The sequence below is a fragment of the Ptychodera flava genome, unplaced genomic scaffold, assembly GCF_041260155.1.
Source record: "Ptychodera flava strain L36383 unplaced genomic scaffold, AS_Pfla_20210202 Scaffold_149__1_contigs__length_95607_pilon, whole genome shotgun sequence".
In the NCBI taxonomy this organism is placed as follows: domain Eukaryota; kingdom Metazoa; phylum Hemichordata; class Enteropneusta; family Ptychoderidae; genus Ptychodera; species Ptychodera flava.
In genome coordinates this window covers 12,898-31,783 of record NW_027248331.1, presented here as the reverse complement: position 1 = coordinate 31,783, position 18,886 = coordinate 12,898, and the positions used below count along the sequence as shown (strand labels likewise).

At 37.3% G+C, this 18,886-nt stretch overlaps 1 protein-coding gene across 3 annotated transcripts; it reads right to left on the bottom strand.

The window, feature by feature from the left end:
• Positions 1-15,125: 15,125 nt before the first annotated feature.
• Positions 15,126-18,425, bottom strand: LOC139126885 (V(D)J recombination-activating protein 1-like). 3 transcript variants are annotated; one of them, XR_011550853.1, is made up of 5 exons: positions 16,821-18,425; positions 16,242-16,528; positions 15,785-15,999; positions 15,303-15,545; positions 15,126-15,200 (listed from the first exon to the last, which is right to left on the bottom strand). XR_011550853.1 is itself a non-coding variant. In XM_070692809.1 (3 exons), exons 1-3 carry the CDS (start codon positions 17,865-17,867, stop codon positions 15,912-15,914), a joined length of 1,422 nt encoding a protein of 473 aa, XP_070548910.1. In that variant the 5' UTR covers positions 17,868-18,425; the 3' UTR covers positions 15,569-15,911. The 3 variants fall into 3 exon arrangements, 1 of the variants encoding a protein (XP_070548910.1); XR_011550852.1 differs by having other exon boundaries at positions 15,130-15,545; XM_070692809.1 differs by lacking the exons at positions 15,126-15,200; positions 15,303-15,545 and having other exon boundaries at positions 15,569-15,999.
• Positions 18,426-18,886: the final 461 nt, after the last annotated feature.

Genomic DNA, 18,886 nt, shown 5'->3' with positions numbered 1-18,886 from the left:
ATGGTTATACACAGGCAGAAGACTTCGAGTTTGCCAGTAGTGTACTACCCATCGCCTGTCAGAAAAGTAAATAAAGACAAAAATGTACAATTTTATTATGCGTCTACATTTACCGCAGATGGAACAATCTATTTCTGGCAAACATGAATTTAGATTGATATTCTTTTTTATACAAATTTAAAGCTCAATGACTCAGCATAAATATAATAACAGAAATGCCTTATGATATGTACGTTGGACTGGCAGGTTTCTAAGGGTATTTTAATATTCTTCCCGAGGCAGTTTACGGCCGAGATGATAGAACCTTAATAAAGTCTCTTACTGCTTACAAGTGGTCAAAAATTTATGTTAGACCGGATGTAGTCTTGTATTAGGTATAAAATGACAAATATGCTCGGTAGTGTTTGGCAATGCCGACCACTAAAAGTGGCGAGGACTAGAAAGTCGGCCGTTAAATTTAGTGACTCTTAGCAGGCAGCATGTGACAAGTGCCCAATAAAGAGCTGACTATATTCCCTACCTAAAGTACGGCAATTTCAATGGTTATACACAGGCAGAAGACTTCGAGTTTGGCAGTAGAGTACAACCCATCGCCTGTCAGAAAAGTAAATAAAGACAAAAATGTACAAATTTTATTCTGCGTCTACATTTACCGCAGATGGAACAATCTATTTCTGGCATACATTAATTTAGATTGATTTTCTTTTTTATACAAATTTACCATTCAATGACTCGGCATAAATGTAATAACGGATATACCTTGTGATATGTACGTTGGACTGGCAGGTTTCTAAGGGTATTTTAATATTCTTCCCGAGGCAGTTTACGGCCGAGATGTTAGAAGCTTAATAAAGTCTCTTACTGCTTACAAGTGGTCAAAAAATTTATGATAGACCGGATGTAGTCTTGTATCAGGTATAAAATGACAAATATGCTCGGTAGTGTTTGGCAATGCCGACCACTAAAAGTGGCGAGGACTAGAAAGTCGGCCGTTAAATTTAGTGACTCTTAGCGGGCAGCTTGTGACAAGTGCCTAATAAGAGCTGACTATATTCCCTACCTAAAGTACGGCAATTTCAATGGTTATACACAGGCAAAAGACTTCGAGTTTGAGAGTAGAGTACTACCCATCGCCTGTCAGAAAAGTAAATAAAGACAAAAATGTACAAATTTTATTCTGCATCTATATTTACCAAAGATGGGACAATCTATTTCTGGCAAACATGAATTTATATTGATGTTCTTTGTATACAAAGTTTACCATTCTATGACTCAGCATAAATATAATAACGGAAATGCCTTGTGATGTGTACGTTGGACTGGCAGGGTTCGAAGGGCATTTTAATATTCTCCCCGAGGCAGTTTACGGCCGAGATGATAGAAGCTTAATAAAGTCTCTCACTGCTTACAAGTGGTCAAAAATTTATGATAGAACGGATGTAGTCTTGTATCAGGTATAAAGTGACCAATATGCTCGGTAGTGTTTGGCTATGACGACCACAAAAAGTGGCGAGGGTTAGAAAGTCGGCCGTTAATTTTAGTGACTCTTAGCGGGCAGCTTGTGACAAGTGCCTAATAAAGAGCTGACTATATTCCCTACCTAAATTACGGCAATTACATTGGTTATACACAGTCAGAACACTTCCAGTTTGCCAGTAGAGTACGACCCATTGCCTGTCAGAAAAGTAAATAAAGACAAAAATGTACAAATTTTATTCTGCGTCTACATTTACCGCAGATGGAACAATCTATTTCTGGCAAACATTAATTTAGATTGATTTTCTTTTTTATACAAAATTTACCATTCAATGACTCAGCATAAATGTAATAACGGAAATGCCTTGTGATATGTACGTTGGACTGGCAGGGTTCTAAGGGCATTTTAATATTCTTCCCGAGGCAGTTTACGGCCGAGATGATAGAAGCTTAATAAAGTCTCTTACTGCTTAGAAGTGGTCAAAAAATTTATGTTAGACCGGATGTAGTCTTGTATCAGGTATAAAATGACAAATATGCTCGTAGTGTTTGGCAATGCCGACCACTAAAAGTGGCGAGGACTAGAAAGTCGGCCGTTAAATTTAGTGACTCTTAGCAGGCAGCATGTGACAAGTGCCCAATAAAGAGCTGACTATATTCCCTACCTAAAGTACGGCAATTTCAATGGTTATACACAGGCAGAACACTTCGAGTTTGGCAGTAGAGTACAACCCATCTCCTGTCAGAAAAGTAAATAAAGACAAAAATGTACAAATTTTATTCTGCGTCTACATTTACCGCAGATGGACAATCTATTTCTGGCATACATTAATTTAGATTGATTTTCTTTTTATACAAAATTTACCATTCAATGACTCGGCATAAATGTAATAACGGAAATGCCTTGTGATATGTACGTTGGACTGGCAGGGCTCTAAGGGCATTTTAATTTTTTCCCCGAGGCAGTTTATGGCCGAGGTGATAGAAGCTTAATAAAGTCTCTTACTGCTTAGAAGTGGTCAAAAAAAGTCATGATAGAACGGATGTAGTGCTATGTTGTCTTGTATCAGGAATAAAGTAATCAATATGCTCGGTAGTGTTTGGCAATGCCGACAACTAAAAGTGGCGAGGAGTAGAAAGTCGGCCGTTAAATTTAGTGACTCTTACGGGCAGCTTGTGACAAGTGCCTAATAAAGAGCTGACTATATTGCCTACCTAAAGTACGGCAATTTCAATGGTTATACACAGGCAAAAGACTTTGAGTTTGCCAGTAGAGTACGACCCATTGGCTGTCAGAAAAGTAAATAAAGACAAAAATGTACAAATTTTATTCTGCGTCTATATTTACTGAAGATGGAACAATCTATTTCTGGCAAACATTAATTTAGATTGATTTTCTTTTTTATACAAAATTTACTATTCAATGACTCATCATAAATGTAATAACGGAAATGCCTTGTGATATGTGCGTTGGACTGGCAGGGTTCTAGGGCATTTTAATATTCTCCCCGAAGCAGTTTACAGCCGAGATTATAGAAGCTTAATAAAGTCTCTTACTGCTTACAAGTGGTCAAAAAATATTGATAGAACGGATGAAGTCTTGTATCATGTATAAAGTGACCAATATGCTCGGTAGTGTTTGGCAATGCAGACCACTAAAAGTGGCGAGGACTAGAAGTCGGCCGTTAAATTTAGTGACTCTAAGCGGGCAGCTTGTGACAAGTGCCCAATAAAGAGCTGACTATATTCCCTACCTAAAGTACGGCAATTTCAATGGTTATACACAGGCAGAAGACTTCGAGTTTGCCAGTAGAGTACTACCAATCGCCTGTCAGAAAAGTAAATAAAGACAAAAATGTACAAATTTTATTATGCGTCTACATTTACCGCAGATGGAACAATCTATTTCTGGCAAACATGAATTTAGATTGATATTCTTTTTTATACAAAATTTAAAGCTCAATGACTCAGCATAAATATAATAACAGAAATGCCTTATGATATGTACGTTGGACTGGCAGGTTTCTAAGGGTATTTTAATATTCTTCCCGAGGCAGTTTACGGCCGAGATGATAGAACCTTAATAAGTCTCTTACTGCTTACAAGTGGTCAAAAAATTTATGTTAGACCGGATGTAGTCTTGTATTAGGTATAAAATGACAATATGCTCGTACGGTAGTGTTTGGCAATGCCGACGACTAAAAGTGGCGAGGACTAGAAAGTCGGCCGTTAAATTTAGTGACTCTTAGCAGGCAGCTTGTGACAAGTGCCCAATAAAGAGCTGACTATATTCCCTACCTAAAGTACGGCAATTTCAATGGTTATACACAGGCAGAAGACTTCGAGTTTGGCAGTAGAGTACAACCCATCGCCTGTCAGAAAAGTAAATAAAGACAAAAATGTACAAATTTTATTCTGCGTCTACATTTACCGCAGATGGAACAATCTATTTCTGGCAAACATGAATTTAGATTGATTTTCTTTTTTATACAAAATTTACCATTCAATGACTCGGCATAAATGTAATACGGATATACCTTGTGATATGTACGTTGGACTGGCAGGTTTCTAAGGGTATTTTAATATTCTTCCCGAGGCAGTTTACGGCCGAGATGTTAGAAGCTTAATAAAGTCTCTTACTGCTTACAAGTGGTCAAAAAATTTATGATAGACCGGATGTAGTCTTGTATCAGGTATAAAATGACAAATATGCTCGGTAGTGTTTGGCAATGCCGACCACTAAAAGTGGCGAGGACTAGAAAGTCGGCCGTTAAATTTAGTGACTCTTAGCGGGCAGCTTGTGACAAGTGCCTAATAAAGAGCTGACTATATTCCCTACCTAAAGTACGGCAATTTCAATGGTTATACACAGGCAAAGACTTCGAGTTTGCCAGTAGAGTACGACCCATTGGCTGTCAGAAAAGTAAATAAAGACAAAAATGTACAAATTTTATTCTGCGTCTATATTTACTGAAGATGGAACAATCTATTTCTGGCAAACATTAATTTAGATTGATTTTCTTTTTTATACAAAATTTACTATTCAATGACTCAGCATAAATGTAATAACGGAAATGCCTTGTGATATGTACGTTGGACTGGCAGGGTTCTAGGGCATTTTAATATTCTCCCCAAAGCAGTTTACAGCCGAGATTATAGAAGCTTAATAAAGTCTCTTACTGCTTACAAGTGGTCAAAAAATTATGATAGAACGGATGTAGTCTTGTATCATGTATAAAGTGACCAATATGCTCGGTAGTGTTTGGCAATGCAGACCACTAAAAGTTGCGAGGACTAGAAAGTCGGCCGTTAAATTTAGTGACTCTAAGCGGGCAGCTAGTGACAAGTGCAGAATAAAGAGCTGACTATATTCCCTACCTAAAGTTCGGCAATTTCAATGGTTATACACAGGCAGAAGACTTAGAGTTTGAGAGTAGAGTACTACCCATCGCCTGTCAGAAAAGTAAATAAAAACAAAAATGTACAAATTTTATTCTGCGTCTACATTTACCGCAGATGGAACAATCTATTTCTGGCAAACATGAATTTAGATTGATTTTCTTTTTTATACAAAATTTATCATTCAATGACTCAGCATAAATATAATAACGGAAATGCCTTGTGATATGTACGTTGGACTGGCAGGGTTCTAAGGGCATTTTAATATTCTCCCCGAGGCAGTTTACGGCCGAGATGATAGAAGCTTAATAAAGTCTCTACTGCTTACAAGTGGTCAAATAAGTTATGATAGAACGGATGTAGTCTTGTATCAGGTATAAAGTGACCAATATGCTCGGTAGTGTTTGGCAATGCCGACGACTAAAAGTGGCGAGGACTAGAAAGTCGGCCGTTAAATTTAGTGACTCTTAGCGGGCAGCTTGTGACAAGTGCCCAATAAAGAGCTGACTATATTCCCTACCTAAAGTACGGCAATTTCAATGGTTATACACAGGCAGAACACTTCGAGTTTGCCAGTAGAGTACTACCCATCGCCTGTCAGAAAGTAAATAAAGACAAAAATGTACAAATTTTATTCTGCGTCTACATTTACCGCAGATGGAACAATCTATTTCTGGCAAACATGAATTTAGATTTATTTTCTTTTTTATACAAAATTTACCATTCAATGACTCAGCATAAATGTAATAACGGAAATGCCTTGTGATATGTACGTTGGACTGGCAGGGTTCTAAGGGCATTTTAATATTCTCCCCGAGGCAGTTTACGGCCGAGATGATAGAAGCTTAATAAAGTCTCTTACTGCTTACAAGTGGTCAAAAAAGTCATGATAGAACGGATGTAGTCTTGTATCAGGTATAAAGTGACCAATATGCTCGGTAGTGTTTGGCAATGCCTACCACTAAAAGTGGCGAGGACTAGAAAGTCGGCCGTTAAATTTAGTGACTCTTAGCGGGCAGCTTGTGACAAGTGCCCAATAAAGAGCTGACTATATTCCCTACCTAAAGTACGGCAATTTCAATGGTTATACACAGGCAGAAGACTTCGAGTTTGCCAGTAGAGTACTACCCATTGCCTGTCAGAAAAGTAAATAAAGACAAAAATGTACAAATTTTATTCTGCGTCTACATTTACCGCAGATGGAACAATCTTTTTCTGGCAAACATGAATTTAGATTGATTTTCTTTTTTAAACAAAATTTACCATTCAATGACTCGGCATAAATGTAATAACGGAAATGCCTTGTGATATGTACGTTGGACTGGCAGGGTTCTAAGGGCATTTTAATATTCTCCCCGAGGCAGTTTATGGCCGAGATGATAGAAGCTTAATAAAGTCTCTTACTGCTTAGAAGTGGTCAAAAAAAGTCATGATAGAACGGATGTAGTGCTATGTTGTCTTGTATCAGGAATAAAGTGACCAATATGCTCGGTAGTGTTTGGGAATGCCGACAACTAAAAGTGGCGAGGACTAGAAAGTCGGCCATTAAATTTAGTGACTCTTAGCGGGCAGCTAGGGACAAGTGCCCTATAAGAGCTGACTATATTCCATACCTAAAGTACGGCAATTTCAATGGTTATACACAGGCAGAAGATTTCGAGTTTGCCAGTAGAGTACTACCCATCGCCTGTCAGAAAAGTAAATAAAGACAAAATATACAAATTTTATTCTGTGTCTACATTTACCGCAGATGGAACAACCTATTTCTGGCAAACATGAATTTAGATTGATTTTCTTTTTTATACAAAATTTACCATTCAATGACTCAGCATAAATGTAATAACGGAAATGCCTTGTGATATGTGCGTTGGACTGGCAGGGGTCTAAGGGCATTTTAATATTCTCCCCGAGGCAGTTTACGGCCGAGATGACAAAAGCTTAATAGAGTCTCTTACTGCTTAGAAGTGGTCAAAAAAAGTCATGATAGAACCGATGTTGTGCTCTGTTGTTTTGTATCAGGAATAAAGTGACCAATATGCTCGGTAGTGTTTGGCAATGCCGACCACTAAAAGTGGCGAGGACGAGAAAGTCGGCCATTAAATTTAGTGACTCTTAGTGGGCAGCTGGGGACAAGTGCCCAATAAAGAGCTGACTATATTCCCTACCTAAAGTATGGCAATTTCAATGGTTATACACAGGCAGAACACTTTCAGTTGCCAGTAGAGTACTACCTATCGCCTGTCAGAAAAGTAAATAAAGACAAAAATGTACAAATTTTATTCTGCGTCTACATTTACCGCAGATGGAACAATCTATTTCTGGCAAACATGAATTTAGATTGATTTTCTTTTTTATACAAAATTTACCATGCAATGACTCAGCATAAATGTAATGACGGAAATGCCTTGTGATATGTACGTTGGACTGGCAGGGTTCTAAGGGCATTTTAATATTCTCCCGAGGCAGTTTACGGCCGAGATGATAGAAGCTTAATAAAGTCTCTTACTGCTTAGAAGTGGTCAAAAAAAATCATGATAGAACGGATGTAGTGCTATGTTGTCTTGTATCAGGAATAAAGTGACCAATATGCTCGGTAGTGTTTGGCAATGCCGACCACTAAAAGTGGCGAGGACTTGAAAGTCGGCCGTTAAATTTAGTGATTCTTAGCGGGCAGCTTGTGACAAGTGCCCAATAAAGAGCTGACTATATTCCCTACCTAAAGTACGGCAATTTCAATGGTTATACACAGGCAGAAGACTTCGAGTTTGCCAGTAGAGTACTACCCATCGCCTGTCAGAAAAGTAAATAAAGACAAAAATGTACAAATTTTATTCTGTGTCTACATTTACCGCAGATGGAACAATCTATTTCTGGCAAACATGAATTTAGATTGATTTTCTTTTTTTATACAAAATTTACCATTCAATGACTCAGCATAAATGTAATAACGGAAATGCCTTGTGATATGTACGTTGGACTGGCAGGATTCTAAGGGCATTTTAATATTCTCCCCGAGGCAGTTTACGGCCGAGATGATAGAAGCTTAATAAAGTCTCTTACTGCTTAGAAGTGGTCAAAAAAAGTCATGATAGAACGGATGTAGTGCTATGTTGTCTTGTATCAGGAATAAAGTGACCAATATGCTCGGTAGTGTTTGGCAATGCCGACCACTAAAAGTGGCGAGGACTAGAAAGTCGGCCATTAAATTTAGTGACTCTTAGCGGGCAGCTTGTGACAAGTGCCCAATAAAGAGCTGACTATATTCCCTACCTAAAGTATGGCAATTTCAATGGTTATACACAGGCAGAAGACTTCGAGTTTGCCAGTAGAGTACTACCCATCGCCTGTCAGAAAAGTAAATAAAGACAAAATGTACAAATTTTATTCTGCGTCTACATTTACCGCAGATGGAACAATGTATTTCTGGCAAACATGAATTTAGATTGATTTTCTTTTTATACAAAATTTACCATTCAATGACTCAGCATAAATATAATAAGGAAATGCCTTGTAATATGTACGTTGGACTGGCAGGGTTCTAAGGGCATTTTAATATTCTCCCCGAGGCAGTTTACGGAAGAGATGATAGAAGCTTAATAAAGTCTCTTACTGCTTAGAAGTGGTCAAAAAAAATCATGATAGAACGGATGTAGTGCTATATTGTCTTGTATCAGGAATAAAGTGACCAATATGCTCGGTATTGTTTGGCAATGCCGACCACTAAAAGTGGCGAGGACTAGAAAGTCGGCCGTTAAATTTAGTGACTCTTAGCGGGCAGCTTGTGACAAGTGCCCAATAAAGAGCTGACTGTATTCCCTACCTAAAGTACAGCAATTTCAATGGTTATACACAGGCAGAAGACTTTGAGTTTGCCAGTACAGTACTACCCATCACCTGTCAGAAAAGTAAATAAAGACAAAAATGTACAAATTTTATTCTGTCTCTACATTTAAAGCAGATGAAACAATTAATTTCTGGCAAACATGAATTTAGATTGATATTCTTTTTTATACAAAATTTACTATTCAATGACTCAGCATAAATGTAATAACGGAAATGCCTTGTGATATGTACGTTGGACTTGCAGGGTTTAAGGGCATTTTAATATTCTCTCCGAGGCAGTTTACGGCCGAGAAGATAGAAGCTTAATAAAGTATCTTACTGCTTAGAAGTGGTCAAAAAAATCATGATAGAACGGATGTAGTGCTATGTTGTCTTGTATCAGGAATAAAGTGACCAGTATGTTCGGTAGTGTTTGGCAATGCCGACCACTAAAAGTGGCGAGGACTTGAAAGTCGGCCGTTAAATTTAGTGACTCTTAGCGGGCAGCTAGTGACAAGTGCCCAATAAAGAGCTGACTATATTCCCTACCCAAAGTACGGCAATTTCAATGGTTATACACAGGCAGAAGACTTCGAGTTTGCCAGTACTGTACTACCCATCACCTGTCAGAAAAGTAAATAAAGACAAAAATGTACAAATTTTATTCTGTGTCTACATTTACCGCAGATGAAGCAATCTATTTCTGCAAACATGAATTTAGATTGATATTCTTTTTTATACAAAATTTACCATTCAATGACTCAGCATAAATGTAATAATGGAAATGCCTTGTGATATGTACGTTGGGCTGGCAGGGTTCTAAGGGCATTCTAATATATTCCCCTAGGTAAGTTTACGGCCGAGGTGATAGAAGCTTAATAAAGTCTCTTACTGCTTAGAAGTGGTCAAAAAAAGTCATTACAGAACGGATTTAGTGCTATGTTGTCTTGTATCAGGAATAAAGTGACCAATATGCTCGGTAGTGTTTGGCAATGCCGACCACTAAAAGTGGCGAGGACTAGAAAGTCGGCCATTAAATTTAGTGACTCTTAGCGGGCAGCTTGTGACAAGTGCCCAATAAAGAGCTGACTATATTCCCTACCTAAAGTATGGCAATTTCAATGGTTATACACAGGCAGAAGACTTCGAGTTTGCCAGTAGAGTACTACCCATCGCCTGTCAGAAAAGTAAATAAAGACAAAAATGTACAAATTTTATTCTGCGTCTACATTTACCGTAGATGGAACAATCTATTTCTGGCAAACATGAATTTAGATTGATTTTCTTTTTTATACAAAATTTACCATTCAATGACTCAGCATAAATATAATAACGGAAATGCCTTGTAATATGTACGTTGGACTGGCAGGGTTCTAAGGGCATTTTAATATTCTCCCCGAGGCAGTTTACGGCCGAGATGATAGAAGCTTAATAAAGTCTCTTACTGCTTAGAAGTGGTCAAAAAAAAATCATGATAGAACGGATGTAGTGCTATATTGTCTTGTATCAGGAATAAAGTGACCAATATGCTTGGTATTGTTTGGCAATGCCGACCACTAAAAGTGGCGAGGACTAGAAAGTCGGCCGTTAAATTTAGTGACTCTTAGCGGGCAGCTTGTGACAAGTGCCCAATAAAGAGCTGACTATATTCCCTACCTAAAGTACGGCAATTTCAATGGTTATACACAGGCAGAAGACTTTGAGTTTGCCAGTAGAGTACTACCCATCACCTGTCAGAAAAGTAAATAAAGACAAAAATGTACAAATTTTATTCTGTCTCTACATTTAAAGCAGATGAAACAATTAATTTCTGGCAAACATGAATTTAGATTGATTTTCTTTTTTATACAAAATTTACTATTCAATGACTCAGCATAAATGTAATAACGGAAATGCCTTGTGATATGTACGTTGGACTTGCAGGGTTTTAAGGGCATTTTAATATTCTCTCCGAGGCAGTTTACGGCCGAGAAGATAGAAGCTTAATAAAGTATCTTACTGCTTAGAAGTGGTCAAAAAAAATCATGATAGAACGGATGTAGTGCTATGTTGTCTTGTATCAGGAATAAAGTGACCAGTATGCTCGGTAGTGTTTTGCAATGCCGACCACTAAAAGTGGCGAGGACTTGAAAGTCGGCCGTTAAATTTAGTGACTCTTAGCGGGCAGCTAGTGACAAGTGCCCTTTAAAGAGCTGACTATATTCCCTACCTAAAGTATGGCAATTTCAATGGTTATACACAGGCAGAAGACTTCGAGTTTGCCAGTACAGTACTACCCATCACCTGTCAAAAAAGTAAATAAAGACAAAAATGTACAAATTTTATTCTGCGTCTACATTTTCCGCAGATGGAACAATGTATTTCCGGCAAACATGAATTTAGATTGATTTTCTTTTTTATACAAAATTTACCATTCAATGACTCAGCATAAATGTAATAACGGAAATGCCTTGTAATATGTACGTTGGACTGGCAGCGTTCTAAGGGCATTTTAATATTCTTCCCGAGGCAGTTTACGGCCGAGATGATAGAAGCTTGATCACATGCGTTACACAATGGAAATTTAGTTAGAAAACAAGATGGCCGCCAGCGCCCTCTACGGCCATTTTGGCGATTCTTTTGTATGGGCAAAAAACTGTTACCACAGTACTTCTGTTGCTTTACTTACCATCAAAATTTCACTTAATCACATTTTATAAGGGACTTCTGTTATAATTTAAGTTATATTTTGTACCATTATTAAATATCAGTTTAATTAAAATATATATGTATTTTTTTTATTTGTTTTAATTTCATTTTCAAGGGAATTCATCATGATAATTATCTTTCCACTTATTTTTTCATAACACCACCTACATACAGGGGTAGGGTTTTAGGGGAGATGATAAATACATTATGTGGTATTCACACACATTGTCAGACAATTGTTAAAAAACTCTTGCTTGTGTGAGCTGTCTGCAAAACTATTTTATGTCATGCCTATAAAACACAAACAAACTAACAAACATCCTCACAACTCACATACTGATGCATGCCTCACAATTAAAATGCAACCATATTTTAATTTCATTCTGAACAAACATGCATATATTGTTTTTCCTTACACAATTTGCATATGTTTATTTACTGCAAATTACATGTCTTTGTTTTACATATCATAGATTATTTCCTTTTTTTAATTTCTGGTTTTACATGTTTTGGATTTATTTTGATGTGGTGATCTTTGATCATCTGTTCCAGCTTTTTCACATCTGGTCCAGGAATACATTTGTACCTTTCATATGCATCATTAAACTGATGGTGAATAGATTCCACCCACTGCTCTGAAAAGAATCCCAATCCCCTTTTGAATTCCCTCACTCTCTCCATCACATGGCATTCCAGAAGGTGCAATTTTGGAAATACATTAAGAGATGGGAAGAATTTCCTGAAGTGCTCCATCAGCTTGCCTATAGAGGAATCTGTAGAAGAAGAAAAAATATAAAATATATATATTAATTTGAATTATTTACAATGCAAACATTTTTAAAACATGATAATCACACTTTTCCCTCATATCAAATTTCCTTGTCTTTTCATGCAATATTATGCTTTAAAGTGTAGAAAGTCAAACTGACCACAATTTTGCCACTGCAGCTGGTGTAGTGAAGTGTTTCATGACAAAGTAAATAATTTCATGTTTGAATAAAATCTTTAACACAATCCCTATACATACATATTACACACACACACACACACACACACACACACACACACACACACACACACACACACACATACATACATACCTACCTACCTAACAGTTCTATTTCTGCAGTTGTGAGCTCTCTGCTCAGTGAGTAAATGTTGTGACAGGTACTGAAATGTGTGAACAATGGTTGAAACTTGGCAGCTATTTGCCTTGCTTCACCAAGTACAATTTCAGAGTCACATACATTTTCAGTAATCTGTATGACAGTGTTACACAAAAGGGTGACATTTGCTGGCTGTAAAAATAGATGGACAATAAGTAAATTTCAGGTACTTACTATTTTAACTTTGGAGAATTTATCTGTCTCTGTAAATCTAAAGTAAAAGAACACTATAACATATAGAATAAAATATAACAAAATAAAGCCTGATGAAACTGAAAACAAAATGAAATCAAAAATACACAGATTAGTATCAACAGTTATTGAGGCTGCAATAAACATGCATAGTATGTGTATGTGAGTAAACAAAATGAATAAATGTCAATATATGAATCCTAAATTAGGATCAACAGAACAAGGGCTGTATATAAGCCCCAAAAGAACAAAGGCTGTGAATAAGCCCAACAAGGATCAACAGATCAAGGGCTGTGTGTAAGCCCAAACAGAACAAAGGCTGTGAATAAGCCCAACAAGGATCAACAGATCAAGGGCTGTGTATAAGCCCCAACAGAACAAAGGCTGTGAATAAGCCACAACAAGGATCAACAGAACAAGGGCTGTGTATAAGCCCAACTAGGATCAACAGAACAAGGGCTGTGTATAAGCCCAACTAGGATCAACAAAACAAGGGCTGTGTATAAGCCCAACTAGGATCAACAGAACAAGGGATGTGTATAAGCCAAAAAAGGATCAGAATAAGCTGAAATTAAACCGTTTTGTTGACAGACCTTGCAACATTTATCAACGTGATTGCCAACAAAAGCCTGGGAGTGGTAGCTCTGCAAATGCACATTTATTCTGGCCAGTGCTGTCTCTAACCCCTTTACAGTGAAACCTGCATGTGCTGGCAATTTGTCTCTAAACTCTGTAGCTTCTTTGTTCTAAAACAAACACAAAAGTCAGTATTAAAATCAACTGGATGCTGAAAGGGAATTCAGTTGGAATTCAAATGAAAAAAATAGCATATGAATCATGTTAACCTTTTGTTCAGATAGATGATACAGATGTTCTTTTTCTTCCTGCATTTGTTTGAATTGTTGAAGAGATGGCTGTGAGACATCATCATCATCATCATCATCATCATCATCACCAGATTGCAACATGATGTTCTCTATATGTTGGCTTAGACTGTCGGCCTTTTCTTTGCATGCTACAGATTCATTTTCACAGGCTACCATTTGTTCTACCAGCTTGACATACTCTTCAAAATGCTCTGATCTTAAGACAGGCTCATCAACGTCATCATCCTGCACCATGCTAGTAAAGATCTTAATGTCAAGTAGATGACAAGCATGCTGCAGGAGTTTAAAAAATCTATGAAAAATGCCGAGAGAGATGTGCAATACTGGCAAACAAACCTACATGTAAGAAAAATCAAATAGAATTTATTATTATATTATTATATTATGTATGCACTTTACTTTTAAAAAAATAAAACTTTTCAATATTGTTCTCTTTTTTGAAAATGTCATCTGTAGAGGTCAAACAGAATAATCAATCATGAAAGTTACACAGGAAAAGAACAAGTCATGAAGTATATACTGTGATAAGCACTCACAACAAAAGGACTGCAAAAATTGTCAAAAGTTACAGCTACTGTCCCTTTCATTGTTGAGTGTAATAGCTATGGTACCATTTAGATTATGCTGTGCACATATTGAAAAATATAACAGCTAGGTGTATTTACTCAAGATAATTTACTAACCCTGGACAAAGGTAAGTCAAAGAATGGTTCTCTCACACAATTATGGAAGATCTTTGCTTTGTGCATGACACTTCCACACTTGTGGAAATCTGCCAGATCCTTCTTTATCTGATCTAGGGTTCTGATGGGCACTGGAGATCTCTCTGTAGGAGCAATATTAGCCAAATCTCTGGTCACCAGACACCATAAACAGAAGTATTTACCTAGCAATAGAATATGAAAATGTTCAGTTAAATGAACTAGGTGGCCTCATTTTGGAAACTGCCCCTGAAATAGGATAGCAAAGTCAATGTACATATACATACAGTATTGAAGTCAACTACATTAAATGTGTTGAGCTACCTACTGGTATGCACATTTATGAAAATAATGTGAGATTGTGTTGCTATAAAACATGCAACTAAAACTGTATTCTGAAAGTTAAATTTAGTTAGTCTAAATTTTGTAGCTAACCTTGTTACATGGTATTAAAGGGACAAAGTCACTTATTTTTGACATCATTTCTGAAATATTTGTTTCTTTTGAAATATTATTTATAGTGTTCTGTTCAACTCAATGAAATAGGCTCAATCTCTCATCAAGCACATGGCTGTAACAACATGTGACTTCTACTATTACAATTTCTGGTATGTGCCAACAAATAAATGATAAAAGTCAACATGTTTTATGTCCATGTAGAGGTTTCAGTTGAGATGTGTCAACTAGTGACTGAGCACAAAGGAAACAAATAACAGAAAGCACAATAATAAGATTTGTCCCTTTAAGTAAAATGCATGCAAATTCCACAAAACTGCAACATTTTCCAACATACACTGGCACCAGACAAGCCATAGATCTTCAGTAAATACTCATAATCTCCTGATATCCACACCAATATCTGTCTCTCTCTAAACAAACAAGAGCACATAGGATCAGTATTTAAACACATGATATTGTCATGAAATCTGAAAATTAAAAATAATATTCCATTTGAAGAAAGACTAACATACTTCCATTCATAGTGGTCCAGTGTCTTGACATCTCCCTTGTTCAGCTCCATGGCAGTTCTCAGGTTTCTGTCTGAATCTTTGGCCATGAACATATTCCACACAACCGTGTTATCACAGCTGTTATGTTCTCTCACATTCATGATTTCAAAGACAGACTTCATAAACCCTCCACCATGGTCTCCTCCAATTTTAACCCAGACTTCTGATGCTGGAATGATGTCATTGGACACCAATTTACATGTACTGAAAATGTGTGAGAAATTATCAAACATTTATTAACAATAAGCATTCCAATCATAGCAGGTATTACATCACACTGTATAATGCTTGAGATGATTTCTGTAACAAAATGAAGTATAATTCCAAACATAACAAATATGATAAGTGGCAAAGTAGCATATTTCCCTGCTCCAGATATACCTATCAAAGGAAAATTAAAATTAAGTTGTCACATTAACCACACAAAGAATGATTATTTGTACCTCTGAAAATCTTCCAGCCTTGATATCACAGTGTCAAGAAGACTTGACACTGCAACACAGGGAGCCATTCTGAGTTCCTGTAGTCTACTCCCATCTGTCCCTTTTGAAGTGAAAACAAAGGGCAGATTCACAGCTTTGAGGGAAACTGCAGTGTACATGCTGTCGCTCTATCCCTTCTCTCACCATCTATTTTGATGTTCCACTGCCTGAACCATCTGAAAAAGTAAAACACAACAGTGTACAAGAATACTAAAACAATATTTCATACTGCATCTGAAAAAAACAGAAAAAACAGTATCAGAATCTTTACTGAATATAATCTGTCTGAACTGCACACCAACATGTTTGTGAAATGTAAATAGTTTTTATTGACCTTTAATATTTTGGGACTAAATTATGGCAGATCTATTGATTATTAAATTTGATAGAGCATGAGTTCAGACAGATTTTATTCTACCTTCTTAATTTACGGAGTTTCGACCATGTAATACCAAGGTCTGCTTTCACAAGCAAACCTGCCCCTGGTTGGATGGTAGGTATAATTCCCACTGATGTCAACATCTGCTTCCTATCTGCTTCTCCCATCCTTTTGAGATCTACCGCTGCCTGGTGTGTAGATCCAGCTTCTCCACCACTGACTTCCATTCTCACATCTGTCACCAATTTTGATCTGTTTACCAATGTGCGTTTGGAGCACTCATCACTTGATTTTCTGGGTTGAGTTGCCTTCATCATAACCAGTGGCTGCAAGACAAGGAGCAGATATTAAATTTTTTCTACATCAGTATTTTGCTCTCGGTGCATTACAGCATATCATATTTTCACACTAAAAACTGATCAGTCTATCAAGTACATTTTCAAGTCATATGAACCCCAAATTTGATTTGTTGACAATTTCTAATGTCATAGTCTGTACATGAATAGTTTAACTTACTAAAAATATGTAATGAGAACTTTGAATTTCAGTAATAGAGACTGAAAACAAGACTAAGATTTCAAAAAGAAAAGAAAATATTTTACATGCATGTACACTTACCTGTCCTTTTGTTTTGAATTTTATCACACTCCCACTTCCTTTACTGTTGTCAATCTTGTGTCTCACAATTGCAGTAGCAAGATCTTCAAACTGTCGGTATTTGCTTATTTCAGTGATGTTTGATGTCATATCTTTCAACTTTTCAATCATACTGTCATCTTCCTTGCCTTTCTCCTTCCTTTGTTTTTCTTCCTCACGGCAGTAATCATGATCATTATGAACAGCTTGGAAATGACAGGTCTGGTTGTGTTTGTTAAGTTCTCCCAATTTTACAACTGCTTGACATCCGCTTGCTGCATAGTCACACCTGATGTACTGATTTGCAATGATGTTGGAAAATAGCAGTGGAACTGCTTGTACCATATCAGGAGTGATATGGATGCGACAGACAGGGCATGATGTTGAAACTGCCAACCACTGTGACAAGCATTCTTTACAAAATATGTGGGGACCTTTACAAGCCAGCTGAACACATTCATCCAGAATATCCTTACAAATTGGACATTCTATGTCAAGCTCAGATTCCATATTTGGGAAGCGGGTTTTGCTTAAATTCAGGGTTGCTTTCAGTTTTGTTGTTGCTTTCTGGTTGACAATTTGTTGCATCTGCTCTTTGATTTGTTCTTCTCCTCTAACATATGTGTTATCAGTGCCTGTCTTGATTTGCTTTGCATCTTCACTGTCAAAGCGTTTTCCTCTGTTTTTACTCACTTTCCTTTTCCTACCTCCCTTGCTTCCCACATCACAGACAACACACTTTCCACACCTAGGATGTTTTTGCCAGTCAAACACTTGGATCCCAGGTCTGTAGCGCCTACCGTCAGCCACACATTGTTTGTACGCATCAATACAGCGTTTACAATTCTTACAAAATTTGTCAGGGTGAATATCACTCTGATCACTGAGAATATCGACGGAAAAACATAAATGTATATCGAGATAAAACTCACGGCATGAATACGTTGTGCTAAGCAGCTTTGACCCACAAATACGGCAGCGAATTGAAATAAATTGGCGATGAAAATCAAGATCCCTCGCAGACGACATTACGAACTCTGCATTTGGAATTCCCGCCGGTGCCGATTGACGCCGTGACCATGGGGACCAAGCACAATAGACAAACAAAACCCGACGACCACACAAAAAACCCGAAGACTATCGACACACGCCAGCCACTCCGCCATACATTGACGCACTCGAGAAAACTTGTTTCCGATAATAAAAAACTGATTATATTACGAAAATAGCACTTCAAAGTACATGACACAATTTCCGGTTTCACAGAGATCGAACAGCGAGGTAGAAATACCTGATAAGCAAGTCCAACTTCAAAACGCTCGTACGCTCACATGAACTCATGGCCGCCGCCATTACCCATACAAGAGAACATCGGGTATCTTCGTATTTACATTCGGAACTTCCGACTTCGACCCGATCACCATATATAGTTAAAAACGCGGCAAAAAACTGTACTCTCGGAATAACGAACAAATCCGAATCGAAATCTCGAAGATCTCGCGAGATTTTATAACTAACGAGAGGGATTGTTTGTTCATTTCTTTCCTCGTTACTAAACTGCGCGTATTCGCTATATGTAACGCATGTGTGATAAAGTCTCTTACTGCTAAGAAGTGGTCAAAAAAAGTCATGATAGAAAGGATGTAGTGCTATTTTGTCTTGTATCAGGAATAAAGTGACCAATATGCTCGGTAGTGTTTGGCAATGCCGACCACTAAAAGTGGCGAGGACTAGAAAGTCGGCTGTTAAATTTAGTGACTCTTAGCTGGCAGCTTGTGACAAGTGCCCAATAAAGAGCTGACTATATTCCCTACCTAAAGTACGGCAATTTCAATGGTTATACACAGGCAGAAGACTTCGAGTTTGCCAGTAGAGTACTACCCATTGCCTGTCAGAAAAGTAAATAAAGACAAAAATGTACAAATTTTATTCTGCGTCTACATTTACCGCAGATGGAACAATCTATTTCTGGCAAACATGAATTTAGATTGATTTTCTTTTTTATACAAAATATACAATTCAATGACTCAGCATAAATGTAATAAAGG